Raw genomic sequence first — 26,924 nt, 5'->3', positions numbered from 1 at the left:
TAAACCTAATGCTGCTCACCCTTGTATATTTCCTGGTGTCAGTCCCGCACCAGGGCTTTCCGTAGGTTGTGCATGCCTCTTCATTTTCGTTCTTTTAACCAACCAATTTACGTCAACTCCTTTAAACTTGGCAGTACCCATGTTTGCACTCTGTATTCTCAGTGATTCACCAAAAATTCAACAAATTATATGCATATATGGAAGGTGTTATGAATAACAAGACGGAGGCAAAATGACAAAAAAAGAGGCCTATTCAATGTTCTAGATTATGTTCATGTCACTCCCTATTTGTATTTGAAATGGCATTATTCTCACATACATTAATCTATCTATCTGTCCATCCATCCGTCCATCCATCCATCCATACATGCATGCATGCATCCATACATCATCCAGCCAGCCAGCCATCCATGCGTCCGTTCGTCCATCCATCCATCCATCCATCCATACATGTATATACATAAATATGAAAGACAAGATAAAATTATTATATGTATGTACATACATGTGTGTGTATTCAGTATGTACATATGTATGTGTGTGTGTGTGTGTGTGTATACAGTATGTATGTATGTATATGTATGTATGTATGTACCGGTATGTGTATCATATCAAAGTAACAGGCATACAAAATCATCATAATCTCAAAACATTTTATTACGGAGCAGCAGCAATATGGTAATAGTGAAGTCACTATTCAGAAAGGCATGTATTTCGTGGTCAACCATAGTTACATGTACAAAGTCCAAATTCAAAATTCAGTCTCAAAATTAATATGAGTTGCATATTGAAACAAAAATCTGTGATGTCTCCAATGGATTAATTTCAGAATTGTATAAAATCAGATACAAACGCTACTTCTCAAAACTGAGATTACCACCACTGTTTTTAATTGGTTGAGAATTTACTGCTACATGGAAACTAACCAATCCTGTCAGTTCTTGTATCCTGTAATTGTATAGATAATTCAGGGCTTGTGATCAAAAAACAGAATATCCCAATACGGACTTAATGATTTGCGTAAAAAGTTTACAATGTTACCATGTTTAATTTCAAAATGAACATCAGAAAATAAACTCTCACAATGAGAAAGATTTGTATGAGTTTTATTTCCTCCAGTAAGTTTACTAAGTTGTTCAGTTACCTGTATTGATTGGATATTAAAATGACCACGATACTATTCTCTATTTGATGTCACTGTATACTCGTGTTTTTCACCGAGCTGTTCAAATTCGAGCAGAACCTGGACAGCTTTCAACCTTTTGTTGAAAAGTGCCGTTCTTTTTGGCTGAGAAAATTACTTTGTGCTTTGATTCAAAACGAAAGAGTTTGGAAATACTTTGATTTTACAGAGGCTCTTTGATCAGAGCTTGTTTTAGTTTTACATCGCCTGTCATCTCATTTTGTGGACATTCTACGGTTTTGAAATCTTTTCCCTGAAAGTCAAATACATATTTACAGGCAACAAGAACTACTACAATCAGTTTTGACATCAAATCAGGTATTCGAGGTTTTCAGAAAAATGGCTTATTATTAAAGTGAAGATCTCATTTTTTTCCAATCAATGGAATAAAAATATTATTTGTACGATAATCAAAATGAACCTTGTCCAGAAGAGTTTAGAAAGTTCTGGTTAATAAATGAAACTGGACAACAAACTGTTGCACTGCCTCAAATGTATGATTGTGTGACCAGCACAAAAAAGACATAGTGATTGGCTGATAATGCCTTCCTCATGGAGTTCTACCGATCCTTAGCCAATCAGCAACTGTGTAAGAAATATACCTGTTTCTTTAACTCCCTTATAGCACCAAAATATTACAGCTACAGAACTCAACTTGCATAAAATGTTATGCCGGATTTAAGAGAAAAAATGCTGAAAAAGGAGAAAACTAGCCACCTTTTATATCAAAGCTCTAAATGTCAAAGTACATCAAAAGTACTTATACATGGCTGTTCATTTTACGCTAAATACAAAACAGGCAATTTTTTTGTCGAAAATTCAACTACTGGTATGAACAACACCACTTAAAATGTATGTATACTATGAAACTGCAAAACAAGGTAAAAGATGATATGCAAATATGACTTGCAGCCATAAATCTTATAGTTTACAGGGGGTACTGTAATTTGTTTACAAAATATTCAAACCCTTGTAGTGGGTATACATCCAGGCTTAATGTGTCACGGCCAAATTATGTTAAAAGATATGCCCTTTGGTGACACTCAAATATCTCTTGATTAACATGTGTATGTTCGACTGGTCTATACAGGATTTGTCACACTGGAAAAACCAACTAAATACTGGGCATTACTATTGTTCTACTATCTTTGTACAGGTTGTGTACATTATTCAACTTTACTTCAATGTGATCGGAAGAAACCATCTCCAGATCACTGTAGTTGAAAAAATTACAAAACTTGTCTGAAAACAATTGTATTTTAAACTAATAAGAATAAAATACATCAGAATTCCATAATATTTCACCTATGTGTGCATGCTTGTTTGGACCTAGCATTTTCTCTGTGTATCTACAATGAAGCTGCATGTGAAATTGCGGAACGTATTATATATCACACCAAGTGATTATGAGGAAATTTCCAAGTGTTTTAATGTGTTTGATGTAGTGATCTAATCTATCAAAGGCATTGGAAGTGTTTTGAAGACGCTCTTGAATTGTTATTGATCTGTATGGGCTGAAAAGGTTAGTGTAAAAATCTGACACTGGTTGAAATCTGACACTGGTTGAAATCTGACAAGTGGTTGCTGTACACTTTCTAGCGGTGGACAGTCTCTCCCACTTCAGTCTGTAAAGCGCAAGTTGACTACTTTTATGAATATGCCGGATCTCTGATAGACAGAGCTAGAATCTAAGACTCGTTGTATATCATAAAATATGTATAGCAAATTATCTATTAAACTTAAATAATACAAATTAACTTGCCAAGTTCGTAAAATTTCTATTGACCATGAAGAGGAAATATGTAATTCGTGTAACACATTTTATTGAGAGAAGAATACCTAAAATAATTTAATTAAGCTTATTCTGTGCATGAATGGATATACCTTTTATAAGATTATCAATCTTCAGAATCTCAATGGTTGTTTTCATGAAATTTGGACTCTTTACCAAAATAACCGAGGCAAAGAGACAAGATTTTGTAAACAGCAATAATTACAAAAATAGAAAAATATCATAGAAGTCTCCATAATGTGTATCTTAGGATAATTTCATATTTGTTATTGATTACACACAGTGTATTCTATTGGCCACAGTCATGAATACAGACATCGGATGATAGGTACATTCCATGAACTTAGAAAATAACAGGCATACTAACACAAATCATTACACAACGAGTGGGTCCAACTGAATACAGGTTGTAATATGCCCAATCTGATTAAAATCCGATGTAGAGATCGATCGGTCATTTAAGATAAAAGCGCTGAGGAAGCTGCTCTCTGATTGGTTGAGTACTTGACTTTGAAAAAAGCAAGATTTGCAATGGCACAGATTTAGGTACAGTGAGGGGGAGGGCCACAGAAAAATAAAGACTTTAATATGATAGCCTAAAAGACCGTCACATCCGATTTTAACCAGATTGGTAATATGCCTGTCTCAGGGTTTCCTTCCAAATGAATATTTAGGGAAAATTTACCCATAACGACCGTGTTGTATAGCAATATTGATTTGAATGAACATGCGCTCGGTGTTCCCTTTGCTACTATGTTTGGTTTATTTCTGGTGTCATTCACCATTTGAGTGCCATAATTTTTCCCACCAAAATTTTAGTGCAACATTTCACCATTTTTAATGAATTTTCCTGTAATTTTCTTGAGAATTTTGAACAAAATGGACATCACATTTCATTGGCTACAGATTTTTATCAAAATTTTGGCAAAAATTTGAAAAAAATTGACTGTGCTATATTTTGTAAAGGTGAAAAAAATTGACTTTGGCGCTCTCAAAGGGTTTTAATACAGTTGGACCAATGTATAGGAATGGCAAGGGGGAGGTGGATATACACGAGTTTGAGGACAGCAATTGATTTCTAGCAGGACAGAGCAAGACAAGTATTTTTTTCTAGCACATCATCCTTCTTCAGAAAGCTTCATGACAATCACTAAAGATAGGTAACACGGCACAGACGGCACAATTTGACATAAAAGATATGCTGGTATGCAGACTTGGAATTTCAACTGAATTTCTGATTTCTGAATGACGTGTGGCTGGAAATTATCAACTCTTGTATCATTACTTGAATAATGAAAAAGTCAACATCGGTAAGTGATGAATCATCACTTATCGATGTTGACTTTCTGATGAAACAGCATCATGTTTGTCATGCTATGGGGTAGCAATGCTTTTTTTCAAAATCACAAAAACATGACGACTTTTTTCATTAAAATCTGTCTTTTTTGCTGTTAGTTTTGGAACAAAGTATAAATCAACTATCACTTTTTTCTGTCACAACCTTTTTTGAAAAGAATTGTAATTATTTTCAAAAACATGGTACACTGCGGAGGGACAAGCGTTACACATAATACATACAGCTCACACATGACTGGGGTGGGTAAATTCAGAGAATAAATTTGGTATGTGGCCTATAGGAAAGCAAAATGAGAAATATCAACAGGAATTATGCATTGTCTTTTAAAGTTGCAAATTGGTCTTTATAGTGCACTGTATCTGATTTGAAAATCTTAGTATGTATCATGGTATGGAATAACAGTATGAACAGTGGTGATGCTCTATAGTCATGGCTTACATCACTTTTCACACTTGAAAAACTGACGATTTTATACAATATTTTGTGAAGAAGAATGAAATTGATTCACCATACAGGATAATTATACTGTGCTTATGTGTATACAATCGAGGAATGCAAATGCCAAAGAACATGTTTTCAGCTCATGATTTGGTCACAAAATTGTAGATCCAACAATCTTATCATGAATGCGTCTCATTTTAACATCTCATTCTAACATGAGGCAGAAATATTGATTCTACTTTCTTGCGCAAACTGACAGTGGTGTAAGTCTTATCTACAGTGTGACTGGGCAACTGCTTGACGGTATAGCAGAGGTCACAGACATTTGACCTCTGACCTTGTCACAGTACAGCGACTGAGGTGATTTAAACCCAGTAAAAATTAACGTGATCGAAACGAAAGGAAATATTCCACGACAGGTTGAGCGAAACTTTGGTGTGTAACATTATGTACAATAACAGTCTTGGATTGAAAACATTCTCTGACATTTTCAACATTATTTTTGTGGTTGTACGATGCGTACACGTACCATGAAATCAGATATGTGTCAACAAGACATACACAAACTCAACAATGCAATGATAAATAACATGTTGATTGTTGGCCAGTCTGAACGGCAGCCCTGACAAGAACTACTATAATTTCCTTGTTGTAGAAGGTGGCTTCACTTTGAAACAACATCACAAAATGTAACTGTACTCTGACAAATCACGCAGTTAACAGAACTGTTCCGTGAATTCTATAAAAATGTTTGTGAAGGGAGGGTTCCACACAGTTTCGATCCATTTGCACATCAATAAATTTCAGCTCGAGGAAGCAAACACAACCTTTGACACAAATAACCTTTCATTGTGTCTGAAAAGCCAATAAAACTAATAGACGCCTCAAAACTGGAAGTTTTTAAACTTAGCTTACGATTTCCTCAAGGTAACTTTAAACTATTCTCTTTTATAATGACAAATAAATATCAGGAGGGGTCATCATGGAAAATTTGGGAGTTAACAAACCATTAAAATACACTAAAGTTAACCAATATTTGAAATCAAAATGGCAGCTTATACCCTGTGTTATCTACAGGTAAAATTTAATTTTGGATATTCACAAACGACAAGAGAGTGGAAACCTTATTCAATCCAACGACAAGCTTCAAAAAGGAGTTCCTGCAAGCACTACACCATTGAAGTATGAGATTTCGAGAGTTGGAAACACTGTGTATCCATGATATTACAAATTGTTTTTTTCTGAATGGCAAAGCCACAGTCATGCACTTGAATTATTCCAGAAACAAACTAAATTATGACATCGTAATTAAAACGCTTATTATCTGGAATATGTACAGAAAACACTAAATTTTTGGTATTTTCAGAGGGGGATAGGAACACTTGTGGCATATGTTATGTTTCAACCAATTATCACACCTGACAATCTTTTGTGTAAACAACATTCAGGGACAGATGTCAGACTGACATTACATTTCCATATTTACAAACCATTTTATAACTGTGAAATTTTGAATCAACGCTGGCTTCAGCGCACTCCGTACTTCTTACAGAGCTGATATGAATATTTAAATATACAAGGTTGATTACAAAAGAAAAAAAAATTCCAGAGATTTATTTATTTATTACACCAGACCCAAAATATACATATTGTATCAACATTGTATTTTAAGTACATGTATGACTATACCGTATCTTACACTATAGCAGAACTTGGCCATGCAGTTTGACCATTGCAAGCAGATTGGCATACTTACAGCATTCACAGCACTGCAGTACACTGTACAAATCTAGAACGGAAATCACAACTGAAAACGGAAATGCACATACAATAGGTCTGTCATAAAAATTTTTAAAGGCATGGCACATCTGCCAGTGTGACATATTTCAATTCAAATTTCCTGAAATTATGGGCGATTTGCTTTAGAGTTTCTTAAAGGATATTCCCTGCCACTGACACTGAGGATCTGTTGCCTATTGCTTTTGAGTATTTTCAATCATTTTTGTTTTGTGTTTTATCTGTAAACTACAGTATCTTGTATTGTTGTTTGACCCAAATCGTGTTGAAGTACCTGGCTCTCAAGTTTGTCAACACAGCCTGTACTTACACTATCCAATATAATCCAGTATGGTTGACGACTGAATCCCAGTCTACATTATAATTTAGTTATTAACAATAACGATGACATATTTTACACAACTCGCTCTGTCAGCATGACTATAACATTGTGTTTCAATGTATTGTTTTCTAGAGCAAAAAATGATGAAAATATTATCAAAAGTTACAGCTTTTGTCCCTTTAATGTGGAGGGGAACTATTCATGACACAATGCTGTCCAGAAAGTGTGCAAATGTGACGGTGCATTTATGTTCATGTACAGAGCTTGCTCAAACTGCCATGAAATTCAACGTGATGTCACTAAGCATGATAACCTAGCCTTTATTATTAATATAGGCTTTTAGCTGTTATGACCTATGACTTTGTGGTCCACCAATACATTGTAACAGTTTGTTTGTCATACCACTGTACCAACACTGTATGTTCATAACAGCCAGAAGGTTATGTACTCATTCAACTGACTAAACAACCCATACATGTATGTTTATTGAGCTAATTTCCAGACTGACCTCTATCAACTCATTTTTTTTACAACATTTTTGTTTTGGTTTTGGCTTTTATTTTAACCACATTTCTCTATTTTTAGACATTTGTTCAGATATCAGAGTGTGAAAGCAATTCAACGGTCATCTCTCATTCCTATCACAATGGATATCATATTGCCATTTGATCTACATTCGAGTTTCCATCATTCAAAACTGTTGGAGCAATATGACCTGCATTTATTTTGAATTCTATCCAATTATTTCAGAGTTAAACTGAACAGAGATCTACCGTGTATGTTGTAAGACCAATATCAAAGATCTATTGACTGAACCTTTTTCATTTTTTTTCCAGTATTTGTGTTTTGTCTCTGAACTACAATTCATAATCTGCTCCACTCAGGTCAAAGTTCAAATGCCTTTTGTTCAACTCGTCCATATTGCCTAAGTGTTTCATGTCCAAATGTTATTGTTGGCAACTGAATTTTTGTAGACACTTGAATTCATTTATCGTCAATAACAATAAATACAGTAAACAGTGTTTTGTGTCAGCAAGGCTGATACTCTATACTTTGTGAAGAAAAAAATGTGATTGTCTTATTGAATAAAAATAATTCAAAATTTGCTCAAAATTTACACCTAGTGTCCCCTTCTTACTAGAACAGAATGACCGAAATAACCACGAGAAGACAATAATCCCATCTCCCCTTCAATGTAATTGTAAATAGACAACAAGTTTGGTTACAGGACAACCAGTGTAGGTCAGAAAGGTAGCCCAGGTTGAGCATTAAAAATCTTCACAGCAATCAGGACCAGTGTGTATACATCTTTTGATTTGTCAATAATTAACAGTAAACCAGGATGCGATGTATAACTCACGTAGTCATGTTTGCATGTGCTGGCGAGACGGACACAATTTGCTGATAAAATGCCTGCTGTGAAATGCAAAAATGCTGTGATCACTGGTACCGCTGTGGACAATGAATGCAGTATGTACGCCAATCAGAGCAAAGCATGCCAGAAGCTCTTTTCATATCTATACATTAAACTTGAATTAATTATGTTAATTATATTAAATCTATAGATTTTCTTGTTATTTTATACAGCGATCTAACTTTCTTAATATTCGAAAAAGTTTCAATAAAAGTAAGAAGTTTCATTTTGAAAAGACATCTTTCAAGGCACTCCACGGCTGACATCAGATGCCAGGCTTGGAAAATTTCCGTTATCACTGTCTCAAAAACACTGCCTATCCTCTATTCACTAAATTATCGTGGAACCGTTTTCTCCTAAAATTGCAACTAAGTTTGTTTTTGAAAGAGCTGAGTTTTGACTTTGAATGAAATGAAATGGAAAATGAGTTTTGAACTCATGGAAAATGTATCACAGAAAGTAAAGAGAACAAAACAGGTAAGGAATGAATATTAAACATCTTAGACTTTAAGTTCTGGGAAAATAAAAATATATCAAATTGTGAAATTTTTCTGTCTCTTTATGTGAAAATTGAAAGAAAAGTACGGGTACATAGTTTTTTGTTCATTGAAACGATAACCTTTCGTCGTCGCGAAGGCTCCATATTGGTTTTACCTTCATATTATGGTACAAAAGATTTGCTTGCACATTGTATGGAAACATATACTGTATAGCCATTTACCTATCATCGTCAGGAAATAGCAATACCCTCTGAATAATGCAAGGCTCTGTAGCGTACAGTACATGTATACACATATAATCTGCAATGACTTACTCTGACTTAATTCTATGTACAGTCTCCACAGATCAATCATGTTTTGTCTAAAATGACAAAATTTATCACTGTTTCCAACCACATGGAAGAGCTGGTCAATCAGCAACTTTGTTTCAAAATTACATGTGGAATTCTGTTGAGAGAAGCTGCTTCATTGGCTACTGCAACATCTATGAAGGGCTCTGATTGGTCCAGAGCTTGAAAACATGTAGCATATATGTACATGTTTGTTATACAGTTTTTGTCACAGGAGACTTTAATAAAGGCGGGAAGGACAGACAATTGTACTTTCATGTATCTTAAGTGCATCAAGACAGATGGCTAGGGTTTAAATTATTGGACTCTCTAATATTGTACATTGACCTTTTCTGAAACTCTGTTGCTACATGCATGATAACAGAGCGGGTGAATATTGCCGTACATTATGATATGGTACATACTTGGCTCTTGCAAGGCTTTTAACATCGTACAGGTAACACCTTCATAAGATTGATAGAACATGTACTTTTACTGTGAATTTACAACACAGTATTACACTCCTGCTGATCATGCTGATGTGAACACCCCTGTTATTACAACCCTTGATGATATAAAAATCAATAATGTACAGCCTCTTTGTATAAGATTCATAAAAACTGAATCTAAAATACTGTAGGCAGGATACCCGAGGGGTAGGATTGATTGAGGTGATATAAACAGAATTCGTTGAAGACAGGTCCATCATGTACAAATCGTTTACTCTACATTGTATGTTTTTTTAATGTCGGCATTCAATTGATTGCAAAGTAAGTGGATCTGTCATGCGCGACAGAAAGCTTACTTTCTGATCATGCTAAGAGTACATCGTGACGAAGAGTAATTCTGAAATGCGCACGATAACGAGGACATGCTATCATTTTTACGAATTCTCACCCTCGTCGTCGCTGTCCTTCTCGTCCTCGATGGGCCGCACGTCTTCTGGCGTGTAATACTGCCCCTCGAAAAGATACTCCTTCACCCTCTTGGGGAGTGGCAGATACTGAATATGATCCAGCCGGACCAGCTTCCTTATGAGAAACCTGCACTTATGCTGTAAGGTCTGGACTCGCTTAAACCTGGAGATGGGTTGGGTCAGCTGCACTGGAACCGGAGGGGCTCCGGGAAATCGGGGTCGGAGGAAGTAGAGGAATTTCCCGTTCTTGGAGTGCTGCATGGCCTTCTCTATGAATTCCACGATGGAAGAACTGCCGTGTGACTGAGGCTGTGACCAGAATCCAAACTTGCCTGAAAGCAAGAAATTGGAAGAATTCAGTTTTTTTTACAACACCTTGATCCACATTTAAGCTTTACACTACAGAGCTGTTGTACCTGTTGAAAATAGTTCTCTGGACCAATACAATCAGTTCAATGCTATATAGAATTTAGTGTTGCATCAACAGGTACAAGAGACTTGTAAAGCTGTATGATCATTTGATATGGATAACTATGACAGCAGTGTCAGTTTATAGTGTTAAAAAACTTGAGTACTTGCTCGTTTTGATATGTTCATGAGAATGTAATTTAAGCACACATGTTCTTCATATCGCTTTTGACAAAAGCCCAATTTCCAGTTTACTGGTATTAATGGTATCAATTGATATACAAGCCAAAGGGATGAGAAGTTGACAGCTGATCATATCATTCAAAATAAACTTCTTTGATATTAATGACACATCACTGATAATTTTTATCACATGCTCTACTCTTTGTACTGTTTCAAAAACATGACCTTGAACTCTGACCCGCTGGTTACCCATATCATAATTTACAGTCAAACAGTATAAAAAGGTTTAATTGGTGAAGTCTCAAAAAAGGGATGCAGGCATCACCAAATGAAATACTGACGTGTTCATCATACATCATGACAGAGTGAAATAAAAAGCCGGATCTCTTTAATTTTTCATAAGTTCGGATCTCGTAATTTTAACAATGTGCTTCCTGTTGTGCTTAATAAACTGACCATCTGCAAAGTACTGTGGGACATGCATGTGATCCTTGTAAAGTTACTGATATGGCAACAGAACTGCTGCTTGTTGTAAATATGCATATTACAGTATGTACTGAGTGACTGATAGAAAGTGGGTTGAGCTGCTACCAAACACGAAAGATCTCAGACAGTTGGGTATCAATATTTGTACTGTTATGTGAATTGCACAATTCAGTGATTCTGTATTTCGTTTTCAAAACTTTTCATAATTTTCTGTCGAAAGATTCAGGAACACCTGACACTGATTTTAATAGATGTAACACCTTTGATACTGTAACCGAGCATTTTTCACGGGGTAAGACATGCTTAACCTGTTGAGTGCCAAAGCCAATTTTTTCACCTCTATAAATATAATCCCGGCCAGACAATTTTTTCAGATACAAACATTTCTTTTACATTTTTCCAAAAATTTTGATCGAAAACTTGAGTCTATGAAAAGTTCAATCCATTTGGTGCAAAATTTGAAAAAGAATGACAGAAAAATTAATAAAAATTGGTAAAATGTTGCACTAAAGGTTTGGTGGGAAATTACAGCACTCAAAGGGTTAACATGTTACCAGTGTTCCTTAATGTAGAATGCCCCGTAGAGACTGATATTTGGACTCAAAATTTTACAATTTCTTTCTAATCTACCACTTGTGGGGACTCATTTTAAAGCACTCGGCGTAAGAAAAATTTTCATTGTCTTACTTTTTTCGAAAATCAAAAATTTTATTTTACTTCATAGAGTTAACACAGGGATGGCAGCCATTTTAACTTTAAAATATCGTTATTGGGTAATTTGTCTTTCCAGTAACACAATTTGCAGGGTGACCCCCCAATTTTTATGCTGATTTTGAAAGTAAATGGTTGAAAGCTTTAAAAGTTTGAGCAAAGGTTTAAGTCTTTTGTTTTCGGAGGCGCATAATGCCTTAAAATCCAAAACAGGCGCATAATGCCTTAAAATCCAAAACAAGCACTGCTATTCATCCTTTAAATACAGAATTCTAGAGACTTGACATTACAATTAGCAGTATGCTGATGATGTACTGTATGTTTGTATGTGAAGCAATGCCAAACAATTAGATCAAAAACAAAGACTTCCTGTTTGTATTTAGGATAAGAGTTCTGTGTCTCATGGGAGGCAGGAAATGCCTGTGGTTTGAATGAGGTCTGTGGATTCTCATCACAGGGTAGAGATAACATGAAGCAGTTTGGGTTTGTTTCTTGATAAACACTTTAGGTTAAAGCCACACCTTCCAGAAATAATGGGATTTGGCCACACCAAAAAGGGGGAGGGGTCAAAGGTGAAAGCCACACCAGTTGTTATCTGGATTCACTTTACATTCCAACGAACCGCAAAAAAAGGTAAAGTGATACCTTCTCTAAACATTTTAACCCAATTTCTGGGTGAGTGCCGGGGGGGGGGGGGGGGGGGGGGGGGGGTTTGAGGGTTTTTCAAAGCGTGGCTTGAGAGCTGAAGGGGATTATGGTAGTAAATAAAGCGTTACTTATCATAGTCAGCTCAATGCTATTGTGAAAACCTCTAACACTGGGTGACCTCTAGCCGAAGTATCTGCAACACAATCTAAATCAACTTTTAAAAAAAGTCAGTGGTTTGCCTGAACCCTTCTAATCCCTGTAATAATAAACATAATATAAATTATAAGAATAATTGTATCTTCAAAAAAAAAAATGTTTTGATTGGAAAGCCTCTTACCTTGCGAGTGCTCTATCCTAGTGTGGTGAGTTGTACTCTGGGACCTGAAACTCAAGCTGAGGATGTATCTGTCATTGGAACTGTCTCTCACCAGGAAGGCTCCATCTGGAGCATTGGCCAGCTTGGCTTCCGCATCATCCCAGTTCATGGGTCCCCAATACCAGCCACACTACGGGAAAATAAATACCAGGCGATACTGTGAGTTTTATATAACACTTGAATCAAATAACAGATCAAAACAAAGACTTGAAAACAGCCCCTCCATTGACAATGCAATCTAAGGTCAACTGGGACCATGTGTGTCTTAAATTCACCAAGATTTATAATCAAAGGAATCATTCTGATGTTGCAGACGGAGCTCAACATCAAAGCATCAAATGCTGATGATCAACAGAGCTTTGCAGCATCATATTTCCAACACTCAAGGCTATTGACCTTTTCCACTGCGTTTATTTTGTAAACAAACTTCAAGTAAGCTAAGGGAGTATACACTTTTTCCTAATCTTTAAAGTTTTGAGCCTTCAACAAAGTAAAGGAAGAAAAGCTTTAGATTTTGGATAAAGTGAATGTTTTTCGCAGGGAAGGAGATGGAAGTATCAGATGGCCAATACGCAGAGAATGATCTAACAAGACACGCATTACTCTGAAGTGAAATGGTTTTGGACAATAAGCATTACTCATAGTCTTTATTACGCAGATGTACATTGTTAACAGCCCACGACATTTACTCAACAATTAAAAAAAAATTCTTTTTGATTGATTGCAGCCGGCATCATTAATTAACGTAAAAGAGAGTTCTGATAGGATTTGGAAATAAGTCTTGGTGTCTACCGCAGTGACTGGGATACAAAACTGAATGGTTTTAATGTCTGACGTCGTGTGAATAGCAAAAGATATGACGCGGATCTGTTTGAGGAAGTACATGTAGCGTTTACATTGTACAACATAAATGCCGTCCAAAGGGTAATTTATGAATAGTGTACTGTAGCGGAGTCTCTCAGTTCCATGATTAACTCTAAATTTTTAGGTATTTTCAATTACGCTTCTTCCGTTTTGTGAAACACAGTTCCTTGTTCTACTCCCAAAATTATGTTAAAATGCCTACCAGTATGCCTAACAACTCTGCTATTAGTTGTGTGATGTCAAATATTACTGCTGACGACTGATTTCTAGTCAGACTAGAATCATTTATCAACACTAACCCTTTGAGTGCCACAGTCGAATTTTGTGGCCTCTATAAAATGTAGCTTGGTCATTTTTTTAAAATTTTTGCCAAAGTTTTGATAAGAAACTCTAGTAATTGAAAAGTGATGTCCATTCGGTCTAAAAATATCAAAAAATTACAGAAAAATTTCATAAAAATTGTAGAATGTTGCACTAAAATTTTGGTGAGAAAAATTACAGCACTCAAAGGGTTAACATTACATGTTGCACACAATAGATTGTACAGTGTCAAGTTATTTCAACAAAATTTAGGGAGGAGAATATCACAACATATTGGGGAAAAGCCTAAAAATAGTATCAAACTTGACAGCTATTATCTGTTCATGAGAAGTGTCTTTATTTAGTGAACTTCAAATTCTGATGGCACAATGAAAATTGAGGAAGCTGGCAGGGGAAAAGGTCAATCACCTTCTGTAATTTAGTGACACACGGAATCTGATTGTTCTCCTTTTACGATACACGACAGTGTTTTCATTCACACAGCCACCATAAGCGGACCAATGGCAGCACCTCCACTGATCACAAAACGTGCTCTATGGCAGGAAAAGGAATGTGAAGTGTCACGTAGCAACATGAATCAGTGGCTTCCCATTTGTGAGAGAGGTACACACAACAATGTGTTTAGTCTACCGGTATATAGTGATGGGTATATTGGTTTCTAGGATATTCTGATTTGAAAAGGTGCTGCGCTATTATTGTTAATCTATGAGCTATCATAAATTGGTGTGTGAACTATGACCTCTCAAAAGTTTCATATGTCATATTTTTTTGACATTAATGACGTTTCTGATTTGTTGAGTTTCTAATTTGTGTCATCTTTCAAGATGATGAATATGACCGACTTCAAACGTAGTTTTAAAAAAGTGACAAAACACATCCACGGACAAGAACTTTCTCCATTATTGCTCACTGTACCTTAAAGGGGAAGTTCACCAAGGATGATTTTTACATATGTGATAGCTTTGTGGTCACTTACCCCGGAAAAGCTATTTTCGCCATTTATAACTTGCACGATTTTTACAAAAACCGATAGAAATAGTACAGGAAGTTACCCATGTAATTTGAATCATGGGAAAAAGCGCCAAGCTTGGAGCTTGCATAATGTGATATGGAAGGCACCATTTTCCCATGGGTATGGCATTGTCCACTCACCCATGCTTAAACCAGGCTGTGCGTATTTACATAACGTTTGTTTATACTGAGTATCCTTGCATAAACGGTGAATCACTTATAATAAACTGTCCACTGTCAGATTTTGTGTTGCTGTTTACTACTGTATTACTGTGAGTGGACAATGTGGGGGCCATACCCATCCGAAGGTGGTCCCTTCCATATCACATGATGCAAGCTCCGAGCTTGGGGCTTTTTTCCCATGATTCAAATTACATGGGCAACTTCCTGTACTATTTTTATCATTTTCGTAGAAAATCGGGCGAGTTATAAATGGTGAAAATAGCTTTTCTGGGGTAAATGACCATAGAGCTACCACATATGTAAAAATCATCCTTGGTGAACTTCCCCTTTAACAGTAGTATCATTGGAACAAGGACATTAACGTAGAATGCGCCTCAGGGACAGATATTTGGACCCTCAAACTTTTAAAATCTTTTCTGATCCACAACTTGTGGGGGCTCATTTTAAATCTCTTGGTGTAAGTGAAATTTTCACCATCTTGGTTTTTTCAAAAATTGAAAATTTTATTTTTCTCCATAAAGTTAAGTTCAGTAATGGTGGCCATTTTGAATTTCAAATATCGGTAAATCTTGGGTTATTTGTTTCTCTAGTATCAAAATTTGCACGGTGACTCCCGATTTTTATTCTTGATTTTGAAAGAGAATGGTTGAAAGATTCCTTGAGGGAAATTTGATCAATAGTTTAAGTATTTCACTTGTGAGGCTCATACCATCTTGCGGCATTTTGAGGGGCAATATAATGTCCAGATCTACACAGGTACATAGTTGACCATGAGTTCATTTCTCAGAAGCGCATTATATTACGTAAAAGAATCTAAAAACAGGGACGGTGGAAGACTGGTGTGATTCTTCTGGCCGTTTTGTAGATTTGAATCTGTCTTTCACCGGGAATGTGATGTGCACACAGAAATTGCTCTGACATTTTCACCACATGAGCCCACCTGCACCTTGGACGACACTGCATGAGGCGGCCTCTTACCTTGGTTAGCACATCAACATCTGCTTAATATTAAGAAACAAATCAGCATGACATGATACAGTGTTCAACTCAAACTTGAACAACACATCAACTTGAGAGCTGAGTTTCTGTATTTTGTGCAATGAACTTGATGTTGAGGAAATGTCTCATTTACGTACACGAGCAAAGATTTTTTTATCACGTACCAATACTGTATACAGAATATTGGACACTGTTGACAAAAAATTATAAAATTGGAAGATATGTTCAAGAAAGTGGTGAGGAATCTTTAGAAAGAAAGACACCATCCTCCAGAAAATGATTTGACCTGTTCACCACAATGGTTTGAACCAATCCTATTGTTTTCTACCGTAACGTTGGACCTTTAGAGAGGGAAATGGGGCTGAAAGTATTAAAAGAAAAGTCACAATGGCTTGCTGGAAATGATGAGTTTCAGTACGATACATTTACAACATAATGACACATCAATAAATCTGAACTTTCAACTTATGAATTACAAATGCCTTACAACTGGTGACACTTGGACGAATGCCACAGTATGATGGATGGCCGGCCTAGTGATGCACTAAGATTGGGATTCTGTCACCATTATCAATTGATAAATAACAAGAATTATCTTTGTTCAGCATGTAAAGCGAATACTCATGGAATTTAACTGGGGTGAATAAGACCTGTAAACATTCATGAGTGCCATCTGACGCTAGGGTTCTCAAGTACCGGGAGTGCAAGTCACAGACTTGGCTGTGGACTTGTCTGACATACTTTGGTCAGACAGATATGCCATCATTTGATACACATGTTGATGAGGATTTCGTTTGCCAGACCATCATGTAACTCCTCTTCCACTATCACGCAGCGATGTGATGGAAGCCAGATTCCAAATTTGGCACCACCCCAGTGAATGGGTTTCGTACAAGTGACTGTGAGCCCATAACTTTTGAGCTTTCTGTAATTGTTGAGTCTGCTTAAACATTTTTTTGAATTTCATCCCCATGCATTGCCAGTACAAAAGGGAACACTCTTGAGGCAGTGTTGCATCAAATTGGTGAAGAAGGCATCTAATTGGTAACACAGCATTTACTCATCTATTACAAGAAGTGCATTTATGCCATACTTGTTTTTCTACTCCGTAGAACTGTTGACTGCATAACTGCAAAACTTACGACAAAATTAAACCTGATTGCTTCTCACAACAAGGTTGGATATATTTACTTAATATGGAATGAATATGTTAATTAAATTTGATCACTCTGCATAAAATAAATTAAGACAATGCTTGGTTCATTGCATTGGCTATTGTATGCAACTGATGTCACACACTGTAATAGTTGCACTGTGGTACACATGAGCTTTTAACTAGGTTAGACAAATTTCCTCTAGATTGAAGTTTGATCATTATCAAGACATTTAATTTTATGATGCATGCAATGTAGTCACCTTCAGATTTTACATGGCTCTTTTGGTGCCAGTGAAGAACAGTTTTCGAAGTCACATGTTTGGCAAAGGTTGAGGTGGATAGCAGTGTTGAAAATACTGAGTAATCATGATTAATCACATTATCAAGACATTTAGTTTAAAGGTCTGTGCTGTATAATCGATTTCCGATTTCACATGGTTCTTTCTGTGCAAACAAAGTAGTTTCAGCCGACACACACATTGGCAAAGGTTGGGGCAGATGGCAGTGTTGAAAATGCTGATTAATCACGATTTCAGTATTCCACAGGAAGTATAAAAACAGTAAAAGGGCAGCTTTCAGTTGTGATATTTTGATACAGCTATGGGAAATATCTAGTTACATAGGGTCACGTACGACTGATTTCCTAATAGTAATAAATCATACCTCTGCGAGTTGTCTCAGACTTGAAGTGAATCTGCTGAGATCTGATTCACCCTCTTCATTCTTGCGATCATCCCCACTTCTAGGAGTGCCGGGGCCTGCAATGAAAGATGGTATACAATTGGCTAGGGTTATGTCCAGCTACTAGTGTTGTGTGTACTGGTATGTTTCGCTGTTGTAGAAAAAAGCAAACTGGCAGGGGGAGTACCCAAGAAACGCTAGAAAAGGCACGACTGATTTACTGGTTGTACACCTGTATCATTATGTCGTTAAACCCCTGTTCAGACTTAATCCAAAAATCTAGCAACATATTTATAAAACGATTGCAATTTCAAAGGAAAGCAAAAGACAAGGACACCTCACAATCTTCTTAACACCTAAGTTACTGTAATCCCGATTCGGGGCCTTCTCGAGCCGGGATTTAAACATGAATTCATCCTCAGAATTAACATTCTCTCTCTCTCTCTCTCTCTCTCTCTCTCTCTCTCTCTCTCTCTATATATATATATATATACATATATATCGGTATTTTTATATGTGTGTATTTGTGTGTGTGCGTGCAAAATCAAGCCTAAATATCCTCGGTATAACCAACTGTACAGAGAATTGAAATATCAAAAAAAGTTACAGCTGCTGGCAGTGTTGTCACTGTAATCTCTGGAAATGACAAGGACACAGATAGTCTAGTAACTGATATCAGGAAGACAAATAGTTAGTCACCTATAAGCCTTCTTTATCCATTACGGTATTATCTTGGTATTGATTTTACAGTCCATTATTTATTTATCACAGCTTTGGTTAAAGGGCCAGTAGCTGTAACGTGAGATGATTTTTTTCAATATTTTTTATTTTATATGTGAACTGCAAGTTCTTGTTCTATTCCTCAAAGCATGTTGAAACACCCACTATTCAGCTTGTCAACACGATGTACATATTGGTATGTGTACAGTGTACTGTTATTGTTTTAATTGTATTTTAGTCCTGACCAGACTGACTTCACTTGTCAACAATAACAATGCAGGCTATACATGTACAGGTTGAGTTGACAAGCTAGAAAATTTGTATCTCACCATGCTTTTGGGAGCTGTAGGTGATATTAAAACAAAAACTAGTGAAAAAATCCATCAAAAATTACAGCTACTGTTCCTGTGATAAGAGTTTGCTGATTTGCCTAGAGCCAAATGCCGTGTACATTTTTGAATCAAATTAACAAATTTTTTTTCGAACGAAATTTTTTTAACATGTTACACACATCAATGTACTAATTTAGATGTAATTTTCACCGTAGCATGCAATACCTGCAGATTTTTGCAATATCAAAAATCAGTGAACTCCTGCTGATATGATCTCAAATGATACTCAACTTCACACCTAACATGTTCTGTACAACCCTCATGACAGGGAAAGTATATAAACTGGAAATTCTTGCCTTACATGGTGTTATTGTATGGAATGGTGAAACTATGAATAGAACATAAATGTTGTAACAAAATCTAAGCAATAATTATGCACTATGAGGTCAGCCATACATGTATAGTAAGGGTTTATTTATATAATGTGGTCACCAAAGGTTAAAAGAAAGAGGATATACCGGTATTTGTCTGGGGTGGAGGAGAAACCACCACATTTTCTCCAGATGTGTGACAGTGAACTTTATTTTTGCAAACTTCTAAAATTAATAATTGCTTTTGGTTTGACTGATGCCAAAACATGGTAGTTTGATGCTTATCATGATACTGTCTGAGTGTTTTTTGGTTTTGTAACAACAACGATGGTAAAAACCTACCGAAGCTAAGAAACATAGCCATAGGGTCCAAGAATGCCAGAAGATGAACTTAAATGGGATGGCCGAGAGAATGACTTTAACAGGATGTATATTACACTGATACTCTATAGCCCAGTCACTGTGTTCACACTGGGAAACAGGTGCATATTGGTGCAAATTGTGCATATTGCTGAACAAATGTATTTCTACTACCGAACACTGATCATGGCAAATTCACAGTATCACACGATAGGGAAAGTACCGTTTCAGTTTTAATCTACAGAAAGGAAGTCACTACCGGAATTCACGGAGTGATTCTGGCCAGTCACCCTGGAAACCAGTTTGATTGCTGTCTCAGATGGCTTGAAGTTCACCAGAAATAAAATCAAATGTCTACGCTAAGGATGACTTTCATTAAATAAAAAGTTTTCAATTCTTGATGGAAGGAACTGTTTTTGGCATGTAAGAAAGGAAAACGTAACAGTTTCACTGTAAATATTACAATCCCTAGCAGGAAATACGAAAATTTGGTTATAAATGAAGATGATACATGTAATTCAATAGCAAGCAGATACCATTACTTATGTAACTACATGTACATGTGTTGCCTTTTACTTCCAATCTTGTTCAAGAGAGCTTAGTAGCACTTACTAATGTCGGGTTTCATAAATTCTGATAAAATGGTTGCATGGTGTATTTTTATGAAAAGCAAAATGGAAGAATGCTTTAATTATGTTATTCAATGATTCAAATAAAGTGGACGTTTTCTTGTTCAATGAAAATTTATACAACTGATCCGATTCAAGTTTGGGCGAAGCTGCTGGCTCAGGAAAACACCATTGATAGTGAAGCAGGGTGTTAGCTTAGGTTGGGAAATATTGGGAATAATTCTAGCATGATTAGGGAAACTATAGCAGCATCTTTCCATCCAAAATGTAATTTGGAACGTGTACTTTCTGGCAACTCTCATCAAATGAGACTGGAAGCACAGCAACATTCACTGTGTATCAAATTCTAACCCTAACAAATTCTTTGCTATGAGGAAATCATTAATGACCACTTTTGGACATGTTTTCGCTATTTTACAAAGAAAGGAACAAGATATATAACATTTTAGATAAGATTACAAAAGTGTCACGACTAGTAATCACATAAAATTCAATTGCAGTGTCAGAAGATCGTGTAAAATGCTGTTCTTTCTGAACCAAATTCTTCCATACACAGAACGTTTGTGATGAGAGACAAGCCAGCCAATACTGGGTGTTGCCTTATTTGAACTGCCATGTGACCTCGGGTGACCTTTGCAAGACAGCGGGCAAATCTGATTACACAGTCTTGTCAATACCCTGGTCTAATTTTAGAAGCTTGGCCGCCAGTGACACACTGCACAAGCTCATCTTTCACTGGGACGAGCTCACTCATGAGTCTGCCAAACAAGCCAGCCGTCAATGGTCCTGATGTGATAAATGGCCGATGTTCTGAACGGTGGAAATTTTTCCTGTACTCCTGTTCTTTGTGTGACCTGCTACCAGCGTGTGTACACATGGCTGGGTTTCCACACTTGAAATGTACGGAAGACTTGAGCAATATACATGGCTCCCGTCCAATTCTGGTGACTTGGGATCACCAATAATGAGCTACAACAGGAAACCACACAGGAAATTCCCCCTCATCCATTATCAAGTCCACATGGGGCAGGAACCCCCTGGGCATGTTAAAAACAAACCATATCACCATGAAAGCATGACCTCATTAATATTGCCACGCTTTCAAAGCTATTAGCAATACAAGGCCGCTTTAGAAGTTTATTTACATGAGATGAATCTTTCAAGAGTTTTGTTTGTAATACTCAAAAAAAGCTTTAATACTTCCCTGTTCAAGCTATTGTAAGGAGTTCACAGAGACAGTTGGTATATCGATTTGCTTGAGTCATTTATTACCAATTTGAATGTACCAGTACTTTCTACTTGATGTTGCGTGTGGGCCTTGCAGCATGCCTCTAAATAAGTTATGAGCCATTCAGATGATATGTGTACATACCCTGATATAGACTCCAATGTTTATGCTTCTATATAGATACAAAACTTGGATCAAGTACTAGTAATATATACGGCAGTTTGCACTGCAATATCCACTGTTGTGATATGCAGTAAAATACATTACCCTTGCAGTGTATTATCTAAAGAGGGGGATGGGAGGATTTCCCCCTCTGTTGACATGTTGGCACCCCCCTATTATTCGTCAAGGGGAACCAGCCCCCCCCCCCCCCCCCCAAAAAAAAAAAATGGTGTCAGTCACACCTTAGAGATACAAGAAGAACTCATGAACTGGTGAAATCCCCCTAAATTTTCTGGTAAAGGGGAAAATCGCCCCTGTTGATGGCATCCTGGATGAAACACTGCCATTGGAAATGTAATTTCATTATTTGATTAACGTGCCTCCATTTGACAGTCCTTAGCGGCCATCAGAGCCGAATACACTGGTGTTTATGTGAAATGTTTGCACACCATATATTTGCAGTTGTGCTCTCACTCAGGACTAAACAACCACTTGATATATTAATCACAGGGAGTGGAGAGAGACCATGAATTATTGCAACACAGGATATTGGTCATTTGATGTCATAACCACTCTACAAATACACATATTTACACAGTTTTTGTGTTGGCAATCCCATATGTACAAACCACCCTAGTATAAGGCTACAGCATATAGTCTAATTATCATCCGTGGTAACTTTGTATGCGTCCCCGTTCAGAATACATAATATGTTTAAATAACTTTACCACGATTTACTGTCATAAATATGTATCAAAACCTGCTTTCGTCTTTTTCTATGACAAGTTTAAGTTAAGCAACAGTGCCCAGAGATGTACAGATGTACAGAAATTCTAATGCCATCATAAAAAATAATCAAAGATTAATTGAAAATCTAATTTACATCAGGTATTCTTGCCAAAAAAAAAAGATTTTTATTTGTTATACTGTAACAACCTTTAGTCTTCAGAACTCCTGCCAGCATTTTATTGTTTTTTATCTAATCACAAGCGAGTATTAAAAATTAAACGGTAATTTATGACAACTTTTGATGTGACCTTAAAACCAAAAGAGAAGCACATGTACCTGTAACTGCAGTAATTTTTTATGATGTGTCTCAATTGTTAGTTTTAACTTATCAAACCCTGTTACTGTATGTAGCTTTAACTTTTCATATCTTACTTACCTAAAAAAACTTTGGTAAGCATTTTTATATATAGTTGCTTGTCTTTTCAAACCAAAAAAAAAAACAAAACAAAGATGCAGCAAATGGGGCTTGAGCTCAAAGTCTACATTCTGCAACACATTATTTCATTACAAGGCATACAACTGGACAGTGTTGATGTATGTCAATCTGGGTCTCACAGGGTCATGTGGAATGCAACCGGCAAGTTCTATTTTAGTGGATGACAAATTTATGTCCTCTTAAATTTTTTAAGGTGAGATAATAAATTTTTCAAACTGACTTCATTTTGAAACAATGTCATACTCTCACCATACAAATGTATGTTGCGATTTTTTTGAATAGAAAAATTTCAAAATATGTTCCACGATAAGAATATTGGTGTTCTGTTACAAAGAATGCAGTAAGCCAAACTTGTTGAATGTAGGTCACATGAACTTATCATTTATAGTAACAGTTATTTTTATACTGATTTAAAATTTTAATCTATATTTCATCTTTAGGGGTGACTACTTATCTGTAGGAAATGTGACTGCACTTAAAATGAAGAAAGTTAAGCGCTGGATTTCCTGAGCCGATCAAGATTGTACAAGAATAGCTTAAAGAGCAATTTCCACCGTGGACTTGCCACTAACGACAGTTTTTGAAACAAAAAAGGGGAAGAAGTACCAAGGTACATGTAAAGCTGCCTTCACATTGAAGGCCGTGTGATTTTTATGTTGACATTTATGGACAGGCTGTTGTATGACTAATGACGCTTGCGGGTCAGGCGTTTAAAAATGAATTATTTTGAGTTGTTAAACAGTGATGTTGTCTATCCTGCAGTGCCTGTATGAATAAGATTACTCATGGCCGGTTGCTGTTTGACAGAACTGACTTACTGACATTAAAGTTTAACATGCACAGTACATTTTATTTACATTGTTCCTTCTGCAGTTTGTGATGAACAGAAACAGGGTGGGTTCTTCCCCTCCCCACGTTTACAAAGCCGTGGTTCAAGGCTGGATCAATCTGTATTTTTTTAAGCAACTGCCTATTAGGCAGATCAATTGAATTTCCGCTGACATCAAGGAGGGCAAGGCTGCAACTGGCAGTAAATTTTGCATCGCAGCTGAACACAGACACACCTGGTGGTTAGTTGACCCGAGACTTATGGTTGGGGTTTATTTCTAATGCATTCAACACACAAGTTTGTATGAATTTTTGAGAATACTTCTCCATGTTCTCAACATCACATCTTGTACACTTATGTTACCAGTACAGCTGAGAACTTGAAAAGTAAGGGAATAGCAGTGTACACAACCAGCAATGATGTATATTTTACTTTTATGGCTGAATGCACATCAGAGATCAAACATTGAGAGGAAAGATTTAGTCACGAAGGAAACTAACATAAAAAGTGAAGAGATGTGAAGAAATCCATAAATGGAACCGATTCCGTGTTCTGATGGCATTTTGACTAATTTACATAACAATAAAATTAACTATTATGTTAATGAGTTTATATTGTTTTACTAACATTATAAAAAGTAGTGACCACTATGCTGTAACAGTCTGGGGAGAACACTGTGATCTCAAGATGGCAAATGTTAAAACAAAACGATTATTATTTTCATAATTTTGTGACACATTAGAAGACACAAAACACAGGACAGGACAACCACAACATACTAATATATGTATTTTTATCAATGGATATATGGCATATGTGCGGTTGGTTCTTTGTGCATCTTACAGCTTAATTAATACCTGTCTCTTTCTACACTTCTGCATCACATCAATAGTGTTGTTATCTGCCAAATCCCATCATATTACCATCGGAGTGATTAGTCTTTTGTTCTCACATAAACCTAATGTTTAAAGTTTTACTCCTAAGAGCTTACTAGCTCCCTTAATCTGAAACTTAAAGGCGAGACTTACTTCATTCACGACACACAAAATGACATTTGCATAACAATAAAAAGTAGCTCAGTTTTTGAAATTTTCGTTGTTGTTGTCATCCATACATACCTGATTCATTGACACTTCCAGCATTGGATAGCGTTCCTCTGGAAGCATCAGCACTTATTGAACGTTGTGTCCTGTGCCTACTGGAAGGCGACGCCGGTTCATTGGGAATTTCTGGCAAAGTGCGATTGGCCATCATGGTCACATGTATGGAGTGTCTGTCTTTACTGCCTTTTCCCTTCAGAAACCGGGAGAAGCGGTTCGTTTTGCTCTTCTTTGTTTTATCAACTGGACTGCTGGGTGACAGCGATCTAGGTGAACATGGAAGAGTTTTTGATCTCCCTTTTTGGGAACTTACAGTGGGAAGGAAAACATGACTAGGTGTTCCATCCTCAAGAACTGATGTATCCGGAGGTGGCCGAAGTTCGGGTTCTGCCAGGGAGAAAGTCTGAGTAAGGGGGCTCCTTGGTGGTATGGGTGGTGGGGATTCAAGGTTCAAATTCAAGGACAATGGCCTAGGTGGGCATTTTGGCCGTACTGTCTTTCCAATGGCTGAAGAATTTTTCTGGTAAAGACTTCGTGTATAATTTCTCCCCGTAAGATTGTCAGATTTGTCTTTGGTTCGTTTTTCCACACTGGCAATATCCTCAAGTCTGATTGTTCTTTCTAAAGCATTCTCGATTGTTTGCTGACCTGCAGCAGATCCATTCTTATTGGCATCTTCATTGCCGTCAGCGACTGCCTGAAATCTGTCATCCGTGCAAATGTCAACTATTTGACCATTTTGTGGGATGTAGTCTTTTTGATCTGCCTTGCTTTCTTCATCACTATAATGCCTTTTACTTTTCTCTGGTGACAACGAGAGCTTTCTGCAAGGCGGCACTGGTAGATCCGTTGACATCTGTACAATGAGTGGCTCAAGGGATTCTTTGCTGTCCGACAGCGGTTCTTTGTCGCCTACATCTACCATTTCAATCTCGTCGAGATTCAACGACCGCTTTGTGTGCAAGTCATCGATCGAGTCTGAACGCTGATCTTCAGCCTCACCTTCCGGTGACTTGTCGCTTAGGTCGATTGGTGTTGTTGCTGCGCTACCGTTCGGAGGCCTCACCTCCGATAGCGGCGAAACAGGTGCGCCTAAGTTATCGCCGGCTACTGTGCATTTTGGTCTAGCACCTTGCTGCTGATAGCGCGACATATTACTAGATCGTAACATCTCGGGTATATCTTCGTAGTCGTTACCTGCATCGTCGGATGAATAGTTGTTGATATTATCATTTTGCCCCTTGCATCCGTTTGAAGCCCCGTTCTGGTACGCAGTATGTCCATTCATTGATGACCCGCGATCTTGATCCACGTCGTGCTCTGACCCAATATGACCGTCCGTGCCGTCACGACCTGGTCGTTTGGATTTTGTCAACTTGCGTTTCATTTTTCCGAAGAAACTGGGTCTCTCAGATTCCCCCTTCGAAAAGTTGGCCATTTTCGAAGCAGACGGCATCCCCCGCTTATCGAAAACAGTAAAATGACGTTGAAGGCATCGACACTTTGGCCACAGACTGTAATCAAGGGACTCCTTGCGAATAAATTCCGTGTAAAGCTGTGTGACTGTGCCAGCCCACCGACACTCAAACTTTTCACTCCGTGACTACCAAGCCTATGATTATGAAGTACCGACTGCTGCTGGCGTAAACAATTGAGTCTCACCGTTGGTTTATCCCATTTTCACATGTCCAGTCCCTTGGTGTTTCAAATGAAGTTTCCAGCACGTAACATGGCTTAGAATTATGCGAACAGGTGAGACAAACACACAGAATGGCTCATTTTTCACATACCGTCCCTTGCACGACGAAACGAGCTCTGATCTCGAGCCTACTTTACGCGAGCCCTCTTCCTTCTCGAGTTCTCGCAAAAGTCGGCGAGATTTACTCGCAC

General features: G+C 37.1%; 1 protein-coding gene across 1 annotated transcript; it reads right to left on the bottom strand.

Moving 5' to 3' along the window:
* Window positions 1–639: 639 nt before the first annotated feature.
* Window positions 640–26,906, bottom strand: LOC139143706 (suppressor of cytokine signaling 5-like). Its single transcript, XM_070714235.1, has 4 exons — window positions 25,053–26,906; window positions 18,061–18,155; window positions 12,825–12,993; window positions 640–10,383 (listed from the first exon to the last, which is right to left on the bottom strand). Exons 1-4 carry the CDS (start codon window positions 26,488–26,490, stop codon window positions 10,019–10,021), a joined length of 2,067 nt encoding a protein of 688 aa, XP_070570336.1. The 5' UTR covers window positions 26,491–26,906; the 3' UTR covers window positions 640–10,018.
* Between the last annotated feature and the right edge of the window lie 18 nt (window positions 26,907–26,924).

Source organism: Ptychodera flava, chromosome 11 (genome assembly GCF_041260155.1).
Source record: "Ptychodera flava strain L36383 chromosome 11, AS_Pfla_20210202, whole genome shotgun sequence".
NCBI classification, from domain to species: Eukaryota; Metazoa; Hemichordata; class Enteropneusta; family Ptychoderidae; genus Ptychodera; species Ptychodera flava.
This window is presented reverse-complemented; position numbering and strand designations above follow the sequence as displayed.